The sequence below is a fragment of the Telmatherina bonti genome (genome assembly GCF_933228915.1).
Source record: "Telmatherina bonti genome assembly, chromosome: 21".
Lineage (NCBI taxonomy): Eukaryota > Metazoa > Chordata > Actinopteri > Atheriniformes > Telmatherinidae > Telmatherina > Telmatherina bonti.
The window spans coordinates 26085663-26103404 of record NC_136630.1 but is presented as its reverse complement, the minus strand read 5'-3'; the positions used below and the strand labels follow the sequence as shown (position 1 = coordinate 26103404).

General features: G+C 44.3%; 2 protein-coding genes across 6 annotated transcripts in view; both read left to right on the top strand.

The window, feature by feature from the left end:
- LOC306771250 (myosin phosphatase Rho interacting protein) overlaps positions 1–2682 on the top strand; it is a 71150-nt gene extending 68468 nt beyond the window's left edge. For 3 of the 4 annotated variants that reach the window (XM_079260376.1, XM_079260375.1, XM_079260373.1), the window contains one exon: positions 1818–2682. In XM_079260376.1, the coding sequence (XP_079116502.1) occupies positions 1818–1889 (72 nt within the window). In that variant the 3' untranslated portion in view covers positions 1890–2682. Of the gene's footprint in view, positions 1–258; positions 325–1817 lie in introns of all 4 variants that reach the window. The other variant, XM_079260374.1, reaches the window with a different exon arrangement.
- Positions 2683–4963: 2281 nt separating this feature from the next.
- On the top strand, positions 4964–15787 carry LOC306771806 (uncharacterized protein). 2 transcript variants are annotated; one of them, XM_079261126.1, is made up of 6 exons: positions 4964–5132; positions 6123–8602; positions 11256–11349; positions 11630–11679; positions 11764–11833; positions 13834–15787. In XM_079261126.1, the coding sequence occupies exons 2-5, from the start codon at positions 6128–6130 to the stop codon at positions 11809–11811; spliced, it is 2667 nt and encodes an 888-aa protein (XP_079117252.1). In that variant the 5' UTR covers positions 4964–5132; positions 6123–6127; the 3' UTR covers positions 11812–11833; positions 13834–15787. The 2 variants fall into 2 exon arrangements, with proteins under 2 accessions (XP_079117252.1, XP_079117251.1); XM_079261125.1 differs by having other exon boundaries at positions 11627–11679.
- The last annotated feature ends 1955 nt before the right edge of the window (positions 15788–17742 follow it).

Genomic DNA, 17742 nt, shown 5'->3' with positions numbered 1-17742 from the left:
GGGATGCGAGGAGTTCAACCATCACCCATTACGTCCCTGCTGAAGCAGCAGCACGTCAGATCAGACCCCTTTCACTTCCCAGTCCCATGCTGCCATCTACAGGCCACCTGCAACGCTGCATGCAGCAGTGCACGCCGACCCATGCTCCCCTCCATCTGAACTGCAGTCTGAAGAGTTTTTGTTGCAAATAAAACACCGCAGTGGTCTAACGCACACATGCCGGTGTGTTTTGTTTGTTTCCCCCCCTTCTGTCCTCAGTCTGTGAGTCGTGACATGCCCTGGGACAGTTAGGGCAGCTGAGGCCTCCTGCCCATTCTCCTTTAGGTAAACCAGACTCACCCACGGAGGGGGTTTAACACGCCCCGCTGTCCTTCACGCTAACCATCCAAGTCACTCCTGCACATTAGTTTCCACGGATACGTCACATCTGGTAAACTCTGCAGTCAGCAAGTCAACATTTTTATCAGGAAATGAATAAATTACGCTGCGTTTGTCATTAAATTTGGATTTCAACCCTAGTTATTGATTCATAGATAGAAACTAAAGCAAACTATGTCGGAAACTGTGTGTACTGAAGTGGAATGACACAGCAGAAAGTGTAGTAAAGAAAAATTGGACATTTTAAAATGTCCTGTTTAGACCTTTTGCCTTTTCCCATGCCTACAGGGATTCCTTCTAATTCTCTGAATCTTGTGATGATATCATACACTGTAGATGGTGGGATCTTCGAAATCTAAAACATTTTTCTGATATTCCTTAATTATTGGACCCAGTTTGTCTCAGCTTGGTGAAGCGTCGTCTATCTGAGGGATTCTGCGTCTCTGAAATGCTCATTTCATTCCCAGCCATGTTACTGACCTGTTGCCAGTTAACCCAGTTAGATGCTCCTCCAGTTATTTATTTGTGCCAGTTATTTATCCAGACTTTTAATTGTCCTGTTCCGACTCACTAGAGATGCGTTCCTTCCATCAGACAAAAATAAATAAATATGTTCTATTTTTTTTTTTAGATTGAAAAGTTTATTTGAACATAACGAAATCTAAAAACAAAAATAAAAAAAACTAAACAAAACAGAAATAAAAGATGACAAACGTTCAAAAGGAGTGGGTAGAAGCATGAGCTTATGTGTAATCCCACCCCAGTGATGAGCAATACAATATCAATAACAACAATATTAACCCATAGCAATACAACAGTAGCAACCCAGTATATTATTAATACCTATATAAAAATAACAATATTAATAATATCCTTTATGTCATAATCTATATGAATACAATAAACAGTTACAGTAATGGAGCAATGCGGTCATAATACCAATAACAATAATAAAAACAATAGCAACATTTCTATCAACAATAATAACAGAACCATGTATGTAATATATTTCATTCTATGATATTTCTGTACTCCTCAGTTATCATGTCTTTGTATCGTGACTTAAACTTTTTGACATTTGGACACTTCTTGTGATTTTCTCCCAGCTTGTTCCACAATATTAATATGTTTATGTTGTACAGAGAATAAAATGAGATTTTTAAATCATTGCATTTTTTCTTTATTTACATTTTGCACAGCGTCTCAACGTGTTTGTTGTATATTTATATATTTCCTCAGAAAAATGTTGACGTGTTCACCACTTATTTAACCAACTGATTCACTTGACCTGTCCGGTTTGGGGCACCACAGCACTAAGAGAGTAAAAGGGTTTTCTTTCTGATATAGTGTGTCAAATACCCACACTGGATGAATAATTACAGGGCGAGAACAGAGAAAAGAAACGTCTCCTAACTGCGGTGTGTTTTCTGTCCCTGCAGAGTCTGAAGGAAGGGCTGACGGCGGAGCAGAGACTCCACCTGTTTGAAAACAAAGACACTAAGGAGTTCTGACAGCGACGCACCACGTCTGCCTACCTTGCTGCATGTTAGAAGCCCACTATATTTTAACTCTGTAATGACGTATTTAGTTACACGACACACTGGTCACCAAACACGGATCATATGTTAAAGAGAAACACAGTATGAAGTTTTCATGTCTAGAGTTTGCATTCCATGCACTTCAGTCAACTGTGACATTCTGTATTGTTATTTTTGCTATGTCTTTATTGTAAATACTGTTTTTAAAACGAGCATCTGTCGTGTATACACTAAACTATGACTGTGTAAGCTACTGTTTTAACTCTCTAGACCGTTGCTAGCCAAAGACGTGAATGTAATGTCCAATGGCTAAACACTACATACCGATAAGCGACACCATAGGAAATAGTCCAGCATGGAGGCTGCATGTCGTGTCTCCGCTACTCGTATCACAGCACTGATGGAGGCGTCGCTACTACAAGCAAGCGTGCACCAGGCCCGGCTTCTAGATCAACCCTTATAAAAATCTGAAAAGGTGACGGCTGAATGCAGATGAACACGTTCACTGACTATAATTTAAATATATAAATGAAAAGCTATAGTTTTGTTTTGTTTTTTTTCCTTTTCTCGCTGCAATCATCGGTCCAGCTGTATAGGAGTCGTTCAGGTTGGTTTGTTTGTAGTCTTGTTCATTGGCAGTCCCTTTGTATTTATTTAAATGGTTGGGATTTTTCTTTAACATTCCCATTCCTCTGTACTCTATTATTGTAAATATAAAGCAAATATACACCAACTGACTACAGGTTTATTAGCAATAAATATTTTTGCACCCTTTCCTTCGTCTTGACTGGTTTAAACTTTTATTTAAGTTGACACGAAGCATCACACAGTTGCAGATTTGTCAGATGCACATCCATAAGAATCTCCACTTCCAGGCCTCACCTGGATGAATATGTATGTTTCTCTTATTTTCTTTCAGGGATCAAGTAACAATGGTCATTTACCAGTTCAACCAGGACTTTAAGGTCTTTTTAATTGTCTAGATTACCTTTACTACAACAAAGAGGCACCTGTATGTGCACACAGGAACGACGGCTGAAATTACCCTGAAAATCCAAGGCGGAGCATGACTGTTAGACATGAATTGTTGTAATATTCTCAGCCTTGTGATCTGCTGTAGAGGTTCAGAGCCCAAATGGATGTCTGCATCCACCGGGTTGGTCAAAATGAAATCTGTCAACCATCGAGTTTATTTACTAAAAGAAAAGCGTTGAGCTGAACTAATCTGGGTTGGACTTGTCATGTCTCAGATTCTCAGCTGACTGTTTTACAACTGCTCAGTTTATACATGAGGTTTCCTGAAATGAGCCAGCAAGCAGCTGAAGCAGGGTGGGTACAGATGGTTTTTCTAGGGTGGGGGGCAAACAAAGGTACACGTAAATGACGTATGAAGTCTTTAAAAATAAATATCCAGATTTAAATAAATGTTTTTGTAAAAAAGGTATGGCAGAATTTGTAAAAGATAAGTTTGGTTTTTATTTATGTTTGTTTTATTTAGGATTATCCTGCATGTCTTTAACTACCATAACAAAGATTGAAGACGCTGGTAACAGGAAAAACTGCAATTTTGAGGCCAGTTGATTTTAATCTGTGTTTATTCAGCATGTCCTGAAAGTTAGCTTTGCACAAAGAAAGAAAACGAATTTTACCCCAATGCAAAGGTTTATGGGGAGGTTTTAAAAGGTAAAAAAAAAAAATCCTTCAAACACCAGTTTCCTTACTTTTTTCTAAAACTACATTTAAATATTTTTTTAACTTCGCATCTACTGTGATGGACTGGCGAGCTGTCCAGAGTGTACCCTGCCTCTCGCCCGAAGGCTGCTGGGATAGGCTCCAGCTTCCTGCGACCCTTAATCGGACTAAGCGGTTTCAGACAATGAATGAATTTGCCATCTAATGTAAAAGCTGAAGCAAAATTTATAATAGGAATAGTTAATGATGTTTATTCATCAAAAGTTTTTTTTTAATTATTTCGGATTCGCTTTCAACCATTGTGCACAAGGGTAGAATCTGGGACTAAAGTTTTTTCCATCCTCCACGAGAAGCGATAACTTTTTTCTTGTTCTCGAGGCTCCGAGAAGAAAATTACGTTATTTTGTTCTTGCTGACGCGTTTGAAGACAGTTCTCGACACACTGGGCTGGCAGAACTTTTTTCTTGCGGGGCTCCGAGAAGTATCGCGTGATTGGTCGGACATTTGAGGTGGGCGTGGTTAACACGGAGAAAGCATGAAGCGGAGTTGCTGCTTCCGCATTTTTTCTGTTGCAGGTAAAACGGATTGTTTTGATAAAACAGCTGATTGAGGTGGTAGAAAGTACGAACATTTTTACATGTGGCATTAAAACACTCGGACCCTGCCACGGAGAAAGCTGCTCGTTAAATATGAAACTAGAAAAGAGTGGAAACCTCCACCAAGCACAATGTTAAAACAATCCTTTTAAACAATTCCTGGATCCAAACAGTGATACGGATCACCACCAGAATTTAATCAGTTCTTCAAAAATGCGGGGAAAAACACAACCTCCTTGATGGAGGTAACAATCAGGTTCATCGCACATAAAAGCAGACATCGCCCCCCACAGTGATCCCTCCCTGCTCTTGCGGAGTATGTATGGACCTGACAAAAAATAATTTTTTTCTTGTTCTTGCAGCCTCGAGCAAGAACTCAGTTCTTGCTTCTTGTAGAGCATGTAACAAGCTTAAGAGATTCAATGAGGGGGGGCTGTGTCCCCCGCAGGCCCCCTTTTGGCTCGGCCCTGGATATCAACAACACCAAATGACAGCAAACAGTCATTTTAAATTAGCCAGCTTAGTTTAAGACTGTTCAAACATTTGACAAGTTTAACTAGGAGTTAGATATTTTCATTTAACAGTTTAAAGTTTTGTTTTTTTTAAAATACCGTTTTAGTATTATGTCATTCGATGAAAAGCATAAATAATTATTTCATAATCCTATTATTTTGATGGATAACCGGAAGTGACAGATTATGTCCCGTTGAACTTGACACAGCTGCTCTCAGTAGTGTGTTACTGGAAAGTGAGGGGATATTTATTTAATTAAGGGCTCTCTGCACTGTAGTTTCATTGGGACTTTTAACAAAAAAAAAAAAACAACAACAACAAAACAAAAAAAAAAAGGATGTTGTTGAAGGGAATGCAGGGTGAGATGGATTCCTAGGTGGACGTTAATAAAACGCGACGATTTCCCCACGTCCGGGTAAGTTTGGAGCAGCCGCACAGCATTACCTCCGTGCGGTCTTTGTTTCATCCAGCCGGGCCTTGCCCCGATTCGGTCCGCTCCAAGTGGAGGCATGCCGGACTCCATAGACGTAACCTGCAATTCACGAAAATCTAGTTCATCTTTGATTCAGACACTTTCTACCATTAAAGTCTACTTATTCTGTATTGTTAAGAGTCAGTCTTCAATTCGGAATTGATTTAACACAACAAAGAGTGATATTTTAGGTAAATTATTTAGTTTTTAAATCACCTTGTTACTACAATAAAGTTGGTGGGAACGGTAGTAGCTGGTGTGTAATTAAACTGTACAAGTTGTAATTTTATTAGAATAATCACATTTTCAGGGAAGTAAACTTGGCCGAAATGAGAAGTAGTTGTTACTTATTATTTCTAGCCTTTTAGACACGTTTGTTGATTAATTTAAAGCGACATTAGCGACAACTCTATAAAAGCGATTTAATATATAATGCAGTTATATGTTAAGGGCCTAGCTAGCGTGCTAACGTTAGCCGCGGCTAAGCTAACCAGCTAACATGACCTGTCGGCGCCGGTCGGGGGGAGGGGGAGGAAAAAGTCCGAGTCTGGACAAATTTTTATCAGTTTAACCTAACAAGTTGATGTTTTAGACATTTTAATAACGTTAAAATAAAACAGTAATTGTCAGGTAACCTTTGCTGTGTTCTTCAGCTAAAAATGAAAACCAAGTACACGTCTGCAGGGATGGTCGCTGTGCAAACTGTCTCCTTGAGGGTTTAAATTAAATTAAATACTATTTAATAAGGATTAAAAATTAAATTAAACTTTAAAGTTACTATAAACACAACTGTCAAAGTAACAAGTCATAGCAGAAGAGTTTTTAAAAGCCTTTTGTTATCAGGAAATCACCTCTGGTGAAGGAGAGGTTGGTGATAAAAATCTCTGAAACTTTGTATTCACACATCATTTTCCTATTTCTCATCATTTCTAGTTGTTATGGAGCAGCCACCCGGGAGTTCAGATGATCTACAGCCCGAAGATGTCACCGAGTCTAACATCTCTGCTGTGATTGACCTGACCAGTAAGACCACAGCCCTCAACGCCCTGGGGATGGTAAAGGCTCCCGGCTGGTACCCAAACTCCAAAACAGCCGACACGGCGTTGCAGTTTTCAGAAACCGGCTCCTTAGATGTCCCGCTTCAATCAGGGGATCACGTTCAACCAGACAATGCCTTCTCCCACACTACAGTCACCCTCTCCTACGTGAGCAGGTCTCATGTTTTCTCCGCTCATGACTCGCTATCTCAACACCGGCCTCTGTACAGCGTGCCGGCTATCAGCAGGTTTTCACTCCACCCTCACTGTGACACAGATAACGGGCTCGGAGAGGCCGCCTATGCATTGACCCAGCATGACTTGGAGCAGGCGGAGGAGCCTCTGAATCTTGCTACACAACAGACTAAACCTTTTCGCTCCTCTGTACCAGAGAGCGACGACGTGACTTCATGTCAAATGCAGGAAACTCTGAGGTTTAACGGCGAAGAGGTTTCCTGTGACGAATATGTAGAAAAGCCTCCACAAGCGGGGCAAAACCTTCCTCAGGACGACAGCAGCGCTTTGAAGAATGGTGAGCTGGACAGCCGGACAAGCTCTGAAGAGAGCGCCAACTCCTCACCAGACACAAGGGAGGATGAGGATGGGCTAGGGGAGCCGGAGGTTGTCTTCGTTCAGAATCGGCACCCAGTGGCTGTCTCTGACGGCGCTGGAGTGAACAGGGATTATCGGAGTCCTCTGGAGGACCCCGTCTCTCCATCCACTACCTCACTGGATGGTGTGGAGGATGTCTTCATCCTCCCTCAGGCCTCCAGCTCTCCCAGCGCAATCAGTTCTTTCTTGGAGACGCCTGAAGTGACGTGCGACACTTCGAGTACAGAAAGGACCACCATGTTGGACTCAAGTGACGAGAACAAGCCGAGAACCCATCAAAGGAAGGCCGTGTTGGAGCCTCTGACTGACTTGACAGATGATTTAGTGGAAAATGAGCAAAGTAGCGGCATTCCTCACATGAACGGGAACACAAAGGTCCTGGAAAGGACTCTAAAGGAGAGAAAACTCCCAGTTCGTTCCAGTAGAGGGACACGGCTGGAGGCCATTGTCATGAACATCAACTCAAGCCGGTACAACGTGTCCGGATGCATCATCACGAATAAAAAAGCTTCTGAATCAGCAGCACGTGATTCCAGCGCCGCTGCTCCGAAGAGGAACGTGGCGACGGTGCGGAAACGGAGAGGCAAGGTCAAAAGGAAAGCTGTGAAAGTGAATAAAAAGGTGAAATCTTGTAACACTGACAGCTGCAAAGACTCTACCTCTGATGCTAAACTCAAGGCGAGGAGGAAGCATAACAGCATGCCGCCCAGCAGCCCTGCCTCTGCGAGGGCAGAGCCGGAACCAGCAAGCCGGACGCAGACCGGGAAGGCAAAGAGGAAACCGCCGTCGCGGTCCAGTCCGCAGTTTGCTCTTCACCAGGATTTGTCACTTCAACCTGAACCCTCAGTGGACGTTGATACGTCGACATTCTCTGCTTCGTCGACGTCTCCAAAGAAAAGCCAAACCAAAACCAAATCACCTGCCCGCAAAGCGCAGAGTCCTGCCAAGACGAAGGCGGCGCCCAAAAGGAGGCGGAAGAAACGCAATCCGAGCCGGTCGTCCTCCATGTTCTCCCCCAAAGAGCCCGAGATCAAGTTGAGGTACGCCAACTTTAAGGAGGAAAAGAGGGACGCGAGGTTGGACACGTTCTCTCCCTTCATCCGGGTGGAGCGTTGCCAGGCCCCTCCGGCGTGCTGCACCGTCGTCAACTACCCCGTGGAGGTGAAGACGCCACACAGGAAGCAGCAGCAGGCGCACGCCGGCGGCTTCATCTCTAACGTCGTCCCCAGCACTTCCTGTTTGCAGCTAGGCCGGGTGTCCACCCACAGCCAGCACCAGCGCGCCCTCGTCTGCTGCCTGTGTGGACGGTCGGCCAACGCCATCGACCTGGGAGACCTGCACGGCCCCTACTACCCCGAGGGGTACCAGCCGAGAGCTAAAACGCCAGCCGGGACGTCGGGGCTGAAAGAGGACGAGGATGATTTCAGTGATTCTGACTCTTCGTCCTGCAGCGTGAGGGGCCGTGGGAGGAAGTGCGCCCTCCTTCCCACGCCGTGGGGCCTCCGGCCGGGAGCCCAGCTGCAGCAGAAGGCCCGGGTGGGGGGCAGCAGGTGGACAGGGGACGATACCGATAGCCCTGCAGCCAAGCGGGTTCGGTCAGACGCTGGTCCTGCAGACATGGACTGGTTCAGCCCCCCGGTGCTACCTCTGGAGCCCTGTGAGTTCTGGCTGCATGAGGACTGCGGCATCTGGTCTGCAGGAGTGTTCCTGGTGAAGGGCCGAGTCTACGGGCTGGAGGAGGCCGTCAGGGTCGCCCAGGAGACGGTAAATACGGTCTTTAATGTCGTCGCAGAGTAACACAGGTCCATGTGAGGGAAAGTAGAGTCAACCAGGTCAGGTTTACCTGAGAACTCGTCTGTTTTTGTCCCTCGGAGACATTTCAGCGGTAAAAGATCGCAGCGCGAGGAAGTTAGACGTAATCCACATTTATGACAGTAGGTCTGGGTGATTAATCTGATTAATCTGGGTTTTCAATGATCATAAAAATAAAAGGTGTGATTATTTTTCTCTTTACAGTTTCCTCTCCTGCTGTCTTCAGCTGCTAATCGAGCGTCTCTGGCGTTGCAGCGCTGTGCTGTAAACTCCTCCCACAGCCGCTTTGCTTTCATTCAGACACTGTTGCCAACTTGACGACTTTCTCGCTAAATCTGGAGACTTTTTTTGTTAAAAGCGACAAATCTAGCAACTTTTACTGGAGTTATTAGAGACTTTTCTGGTGTTTTGTCGACTGACTTGAAGGCACATATTGTTCTGCAGTTACTGTAAGGAAGGAGCAGCGGGAGCCTCTCCCGTCCTAAAGCACTCCCAGGCGGCCAGTCTCAGTCGGCTCCGGCTGCAGGTCGATGTAGAATAACTGCAGTAGGTTGTGGAAGTTCACCTAAACATAGTTTATACCATTGTCAGTGACAACTGGCCGCATTATTTTCGTATAAATGCACACGTAGTTTGACGAGTTAAACACTATAATATTCCTCCGTTACGGGGCGTTACCATAGCAATTCATTGATCAGCTGGTTCAGATCAGCCGTCTTTTAACAGGTGAATGAGAGAAACGCGCTGCAGCCTGACAGCGGTTATTTGGCATAAAAACTACATCCAGGCCAACATGAAATAGTTCCTATACTTTAGTATATTTAGCAAATGTAAAAGAGAAATATAAATTTGTTATAAAATCTTTACTGTGTGGGACCATGGCATAAGCGGATTAAACGACTCGTAACTGTGTGTTAAGACAGTTATAATGCCCGACGCGAGTCGAGAACACCACGACGCGCAGCGTTGTTTAATCGTTACTTATATTTATCTATTCAGTTTACATCAGTATTTGCACTTTGTCAAGACAAAGCTTCATGTTGTTTGTTTTCTAAAATTTGTGGAATCCTAAAGACACTGTTTAAAAGCCACAGTTTAATGTTAAATAAATTCATGTTGTTAAAGATAAAAGGATAATTGTTAAATAATTGAGATTTCAATTTCAGTCATAATAATCGTGATTATAATTGTTGCCATAATCGAGCAGCCCTATCTGAGAGCGCTGAAATTAGACGCTGAAATCCAGACGTTCCACATGTGGAGCTCCATCTGTTTCACCTAAAACTGCAGGATGGAAGAAAAAATCGCGACGCACAGTTTTTCCTTTTGTGTACGAAGAAACGAGATGGTGGCGACGGTGGGGAGCGTTTTTATTTCATCCTGCAGAAATGCAGCGAATCTGAGTCGTCGTGTGGAAAGTCAGAGTTTATCTGCTGATCTGTGGCATCCTGTCCACGCAGGTTGTTCATATCGCTCAGGTTAGAGCTTTTAGCTTTAGATATTATTCATTTATGACACATGATGTCGGGGCGTCAAAACATCAGCGACGTTTCTGCAGGTTGGAGCTTGAACCACAGACATAAAGGATTTTATTTATTCATTTATTATTTAATAACAAAAAACTCAAAATATTTCAAAATAATGTATAATTCTATAAAACTATCACTAAACTTCTTTATTGATTTATTATTAATCAAAGCGTTATTATTGAAATATGTCAAATTTGATCTTATTCTTTTTTTGTGGGTCTCTGGAGAGATTAGTGTCTTCTGGGATGTCCTGAGTGGAAACGTTAGGAAAATTAAACAACATCGTAAACATCCTCGACAGAAATGTTATTGATCCGTCATGAACAAAGAAAAATGTTGGAGTTGAAAGATTTTTTTTTTTTTTTTTTTGCAGATGATAAAAAATCTTTTATTTTCTGTGGAATTTATCATTTATGCCACTAAAGGAACAAAGTTGTGAAAGTCTGCAGGGAACAAACCGGCTAAACTTCTTTTAAACTGTTTTCTTTGCTATGTTGTTTGTGTGTGCGTGCGTGCGTGCGTGCGTGCGTGCGTGCGTGCGTGCGTGCGCGCACTTGTCTTAGCATCGTTGTGGGGACCAACCCTTGACATTTGACCAACATTGTGAGGACATTTTGCCCGTGTGTGTGAACATCAGACGGCTTCATACCAAGATGCCTGAATAGGTTTTCATTCCTCTGAAAACGAGAAAAAAGCAAAATAAAATCCTTGACAGACCTTCAGAAAGTCGCTGTTTAAGACAACTTCTGAACGTCTGTCTCCATGGAAACAAAAGGTTTTTGAAGACTTTTGGATAGGGAACATTTTACTTCTAAAAACTGTTTTTTTCTGTCAGGAAGGATGGAGTAGTGGTAGATGACTGGTAGTATAATAACACAGGTGCGTGCTGGGTAGAAGTGTGAGGCGGTGGCGAGTCGCTGAGCTTCAGTCCTGCTCGGCTCTCCTGATGACACCTCAGGACGTTTATTCTGCCATTGGAAGTAACGTTGTGCAGGAAGTAACGTTGTGCAGGAAGTAAACGCGTCAGATGAGGCATCCAGTTGATCTCTGTCGTCTCCTTTTCATCTCGTCTCCAGACGTGTTCAGCGTGCCACGATCCAGGTGCGACGCTGGGCTGCTTCTTCAAGGGCTGTCCCAACAAATACCACTACAGGTGTGCTCTGGAGGCAGGTGGGTCACAGAATTCCTTCATGCTGGTGTGTTCGGTTTCCCTCCACTCCCATAGAGCAGCGTGTGTGTGTGTGTGTGTGTGTGTGTGTGTGTGTGTGTGTGTGTGTGTGTGTGTGTGTGTGTGTGTGTGTGTGTGTGTGTGTGTGTGTGTGTGTGAGCAGCATGTTGTCTGTCTGCCGGCTGCCGTCTCCTCCAGCAGGCCTGAATTTGCTCGTTCGGGTGGTTGAGCCTGTCAGATGAATCACGGTGGCGTCTTTAACTTCTCCTCTTGTTCCAGCAGACTGCGTCCTCATCGAAGAGAATTTCTCCATGAAGTGTAAGAAGCACAAGGTGAGCAGAGAGAAAACCTCTGTTCAGCAGATCTAAAGATGTCTGGAGAAGATTTCTCTCATTTCCTCTCTGGCCTTTTCTCAGAACAAGACCATCAAAGCACCTCCAGGGAGCCGGTGGGACGACAGGTGACAGTCAACAGAAACCTCGCGAGGTGAGCTTCCTCTGCTCTGTTGCGTAGAAACCACTGCTCCAGCAAGTGCAGGTGTGTGTTGATGTGTGTGGAAAGCTGGTTCAGATGATAAAATCTTGTCTGAAGCAGTTTGTTTTCCTACGAAGCCGCTGTTGCGTCATTCAGCGTGTCTTCAGTGTGAAAGCCGAACCTCCCTGCAGTCTATGCAGCAAGTGTGGTTTGTCACTGCAGAGCTGGTTTAGACAGGCTGCTGCGATCAGGTTTATACGCAACGTCTGCAGCAGGGTCTCCAAACGTCAGGCGGCTAACGATGTGTAAAACTGTTTCATCCAGTCCGTAATGAGGCCAAATTTCCTGTCCTGTCTGAGGCGAAAAACCCAGCAGACGTTATATCTTCACAAATACCAGGGCTGCATCAGTGATCCTGCTGTCTGCAGAAAGCTGAGATGTGTGAGAAAACACACAGGTGTCAGATAAAAACATACGTCTTTATCAGAGTAAACTCACCTGGAACTCAGTGGAAAATATAAATGTTCTCTCCTCCTGAAAGAAAACCAGTTTACTTTCAGATGAACCAGAAGACAGCATCCCAGTTCATCTAGAAATGAGTAGAGTCATGTTTGCTGAGGAACTGTGCAAAATCAGACATTAAAAAGTGAAGCTGAGCAGTTTTACAGGTGTTTAATGAGAGGTGTTACACAGGTAAACATCTCAGGAGGCCATCAGATGATGATGATGATGATGAAGATGTACACCGCTTTCAATGATCAGAGTCAGGAGACTCTGACGCCACATTCACCTCAGAAACGCCACAAGGATCCTGAAAGAAGTAGAACCTACAACAAAGTTTATGATAGGAAGAGAATACTTCACTATAAAACCTCCTTCATCTCCATGGAAACCAGCAGTACATTCATCTCCGTGGAAACCAGCAGGACATTCATCTCCGTGGAAACCAGCAGGACCTTCATCTTCGTGGAAACCAGCAGGACCTTCATCTCCATGGAAACCAGCAGGACCTTCATCTCCTTGGAAACCAGCAGGACCTTCATCTCCATGGAAACCAGCAGGACCTTCATCTCCATGGAAACCAGCAGGACCTTCATCTCCATGGAAACCAGCAGGACATTCAGCTCCAGGGAAACCAGCAGGACCTTCATGATTTATGTCAAAGACGGAGTCACAGCAGAGCTGGAATAAAACTTTTCACCACCAAACCTTCACATGACACCTTGTCAGTGTGCAGACATGATGGGAAGGGCTGACGTGGACGGTTATGTAAAACTGCTTGGTGTTGTAACTGTGTTTTGGTTGAATGCTGATGCTCTGCAGCGTCTTTTAGCTGAGTTTCTTCCCACCATGTTGCTACGCTACATGTTAGCATTGCTGCTTCCTGGTGTCGTGCCAAAATAAAAGACAGTAATACAGATAAAAGGACAAAATACATGAAGTACATCATGGAGAGGACCAGGAACAGATGGACGGACAGAACGTTGTCTGTGTCCTGCTCACAAACCAGCAGCTGCTTCTGCTAACGGTCTGAAAACTCAAGGACCCGCCTCCCTTTCTGCATTAGAAATCCTCGGAGCTACAAGGAGTCTGGTGCTCTGGGGGGTGCTGTTAAAGGTTTTGCTGGTAGGAAGACGTGTTTTATCAGTGAGTGTAAATCTACCAGCGAAGCGAGCCGGTGCTGGAGAGATGTGATCACACGTGGATGTGATGCTAATGCAGAGCAAACATGAGAACAAGCAGCCTGCAGGTATCACCAGTCCACCGCCAGCATGAGTGCCATCATGATAGAAACACGCCCATAAAGCCGCAGTCAGGAGCAGCTCTCCCTACAGAGGAAGTGAGATGTTGGATGTGAGGATGTCGTCATGGAGACGATGGCTAAAGACTCATTTCGGTCACTGGAAGGTCTTAGAGCTGGACGGAGTTTCAACCTGAAGAATCATTTCACATTATTTCCATATAAATAAACTTATCTTCTTCTTCTTTTTTTTTTTTTTTTTTGTCCTCAGACTATCGTGCAGCATCCTGCAGGAGTCCCCTCCCAGCACTGGTTACCATGGCAACAGGGGACCAGTATTCTTCTGACTGACAGCTAGCACCAACAAACCTTAAGTTCACCTCCTGCTCTTCGACTGCACTGTTAACCCCAACACTGTGACTGGGAGGAGCCCAGTCGCCAAAGCCTTCCCCAGTCCAGCCTGCCAGTCAGCCAACGCCAAGCCCCCCACCCTCCCCCCAGGCTGAGGATGGACCACGCTGAATTTGTCGTGTGGTTATTTATACAGGATTTCTTCTCATTTTGGATTAAATATGAATAACAATCAAAGATATTTAATTTTTTAAAGATTTTTCTAAGTATTTGATTATATTTGGTTTATTTATTCCTGAACTTATTGGCTTCTTTATCAGTTTCAGAGGTTTAAGTGTGTGTGTGTGTGTGTGTAAGCTGCTTCTTTTGCTTGATTTGTAAGTTATTGGAAAAGCAGTTTGATGTTGAAGTTTAAGGAGATTCTGGTTTCTTTTTCTGTCACATCCAGGGTTCGTTTAATCCCCGCATGTAGGACTGCCGCGTGGAAGAGTCATGCAGACCGCGTTGGCCTACGTGGCGGCAGGAGCCCATCAGTGTGTGTTTGAATGTATTTGGTCATGAGGCTCGGGCGGCAGTGTTACCTTGTCCAGCTGACGAGCTCCGACCCGTTCGGCTCGCTGGTGCGATCGCTCCAGAGGAGCCGTCGCTAGCCGTCAGAATGCAACGTTTTCTTTTTGTTTAACTTCAAGCACTTTGGTTTGCTGCATCCGGCTGCGAGTGCTGAACCGCGCCCACGCCGTTTGCCCGTTCTGCCTTTAAATCAGTTCTTTAAAAGACAAAACGTCAGAGTTACTGGTTCTGTCACGGAGACGATGAATGTCCCAGTTGATCGACTGAACAAGGGACGCAGCTCTTATTTCTGTGCTTAGCTTAGAGTAAAAAAAAAAAATTCTGATGAGACATGAGAAGGTCTCTGCAGTCTGTGTGTACTTCCACATCAGCACCACTAGGGGCAGCGTGAGACCAACTGGTCTGTCAGATTCCCAGTAAAGCAGCTGAAGGCTCACCAGCAGCAGAAACACTCAGATCTCAGCCTGAACAGCAGGCTGAGATTCTACTTGTAAAAAATACGTTTATTTGTCAACTTGTGAAGTTTTCAGACCTGCAGAGAAAATCCAGACTTGTAGATTTAATTTCTGACAGTCCTTGTTTTTACTAAAGAAACGTGGAGACATCCGCAGGTGGACCTGGAGCTCTCTGCTCGCTCCGTGTGGAAACGCCACGGCTGCTCCGTGTGGAAACATCACGGCTGTTCTGACTGGTCCGTGTGGAAACACCACGGCTGTTCCGTGTGGAAACATCACGGCTGTTCCGTGTGGAAACATCACGGCTGTTCCGTGTGGAAACACCACGGCTGCTCCGTGTGGAAACACCACGGCTGTTCCGTGTGGAAACACCACGGCTGTTCCGTGTGGAAACACCACGGCTGCTCTGACTGGTCCGTGTGGAAACATCACGGCTGTTCCGTGTGGAAACACCACGGCTGCTCTGACTGGTCCGTGTGGAAACATCACGGCTGTTCCGTGTGGAAACATCACGGCTGTTCCGTGTGGAAACATCACGGCTGTTCCGTGTGGAAACACCACGGCTGTTCCGTGTGCCATCCTTTCTGTTTATTTACATTCGGTTGCAGTGAAACCGGAATTTTGCTGCATTTATTTTTTATTTTTTACTTGCAATCAACTTCTACCAAATACAGATTCTTCTTATAAATGTAGAAAATGTTTCATGTTTAATTCTGTTGGTGTTTATCTCAGGGCTCAACCTCAGATATTGTCATAATTTGCATTTTATGTTCAGGTGTTTGTTGTTGTGTTAACCTCACTTGTAGCAGGATGTGGTTTTTCTGTCCTGGTACACACTAACCCCGACATTCCAGCTCTTCCATCTGTCAGTGCTGTGGCGTTTCAAAGTTAAATATTGGGACTCGGACGCCAACCCGTCTAGTCGTCGTCTGCTGTCAAACTTTTTGTACTGTCTCGTTCACCTCTTGGAGCATCAGAGGGCTTGTTGTCAGAATTAAATATTTTGTTCAGTGTTGTTTGTCGGAGTCAGATTTGTTGAATAAGATGCTGCTTTATGTGCCAATAAGAAAACAGCAACATGATTAAAACTGCATGCAGTCTGGTGAACACGCTACATGTATGAAGCTCTTCTAAAGGCTTATGGATGATTTAAGTAATCTAATTTCTAAATGAGATGCTTCACTGGGGACTTCTTTAGATTCATCTGTTCAATTTAGTCAAATATGGAAACAGCCAATCACATCGCAGCAACTCAACACGTTTAGTCATGATGAAGAGGACTGGCTGAAGTCGGGTTTATAGTTTACAGTAAATGTATTCAACAAGCAGCAGTTGTCTGGACCAGAATGTCTGGTTCATGTCAGAGGAGAATGGACAGACTGGTTGGAGATGATGGAAAGAGAAGAAGAAGTCCAGTAAGCACTGGTTCCAACCAAGATCTACAGAACATCATCTCTGAACACACAACACGTCCAGCCTGGAAGCAGATGGTCTCCAGCAGCAGAAGACCACAGCGGGTTCCCTCCTGTCAGTAAGAACAGGAAACTGAGGCTACAATTCACACAGACTCACCAGAACTGGACAATAGAAGATGGAGAAACGTTGCTGGTCTGATGAGTCTCCAGTTCAGCTCCACGTTCACATGGTAGGATCAGAATCTGCTGGAAACATCATGACAACATGGATCCATCCTGCCGTCAGGATCAAGGCTTCAGGCTGCTGCTGGTGTGATGGTGGGGGGAGGTTTTCTTGTCCCACTTTGGTCCCCTTAGTACCAGCATGACATGGTTTAACCAGCACAGCCTACCTGAGTCCTGCTGCTGACCATGTCCATCCCTTTCTGAGCACAGTGGAACATCTTCTGATGGAAACTTCCAGCAGGATGATGCACCATGTCACAAAGCTCACATCATCTCCAGCTGCTTTCTTCATCATGATGATGAGTTCACTGTCCTCCAACGGCCTCCACAGTCACCAGATCTCAGTCCAACAGAGCAGCTTTGGGATGTGGTGGAACGGGAGATTCTCATCATGATGTGCAGCAACTGTGTGATGCTTCATGTCAACATGGAGGAACTCTCTGAGGAACGTTTCCAACAGCTGGTTGGATCTCAGACAACAAGAATGAAGACAGTTCTGAAGGAAAAAGGGGTCCAAACCTGTACTAAAAGTCGGACCTGATAAAACAGCCGAAGAGGACTAATGAAAATTTTACTGAATCACTTTTTAAAACAGAAAGTTCATATTTATTTTCTAAATGTAAGAAGTTTTTTATTGCTCTGAATCTCACAAGGCCTTTGCTGGACGTGGTGAAATAAATTATTCTGTGGCCTTGGCTGTGAAAAACCTCACTGTAAGATTTCCTAAATGTTTGTTGTAGGTATGTGAATATAACACAAGCATTTATTTCACAGAGTTGCATATATCTAAATTATGTCCTTGCTCTTTCTAAAATTAAATGGCCGAGTTCTGTAAAGTCTTAGTTTAGCATTGTGCTTCTCTGTGTTCTGATTATTTTGTTATAAAACAAAACAAAGATAATAAAGACACAATCCAAATATGACTCCACGGATTCTCAATTTATTGACTAAATCTCATCTTACAGGAAGACAGCTGTATTGCAAAGACAAAACTAGTGGTCATCTACTGACTAAAACTACTGAAATCATGATGTTTTGTGGGAAAAAATTCACCTGACATAGACAATGAAGCTCCATTTACAACAGGTCGCATTAGAGATGATGAAGAAGCTTGGATTGGAAGCAGGAGAAAGCAAAGTTAGGTCATACAAACCCATGTTTTAC

Coding starts and splice junctions, on each gene's coding strand:
- LOC306771806 (XM_079261125.1), top strand. CDS start 6,128: ATGGAGCAGCCACCCGGGAGTTCAGATGATCTACAGCCCGAAGATGTC. Junction 8,603..11,255: donor TCAGGGTCGCCCAGGAGACG/GTAAATACGGTC, acceptor TCTCGTCTCCAG/ACGTGTTCAGCGTGCCACGA. Junction 11,350..11,626: donor CAGGTGTGCTCTGGAGGCAG/GTGGGTCACAGA, acceptor CTCTTGTTCCAG/CAGACTGCGTCCTCATCGAA.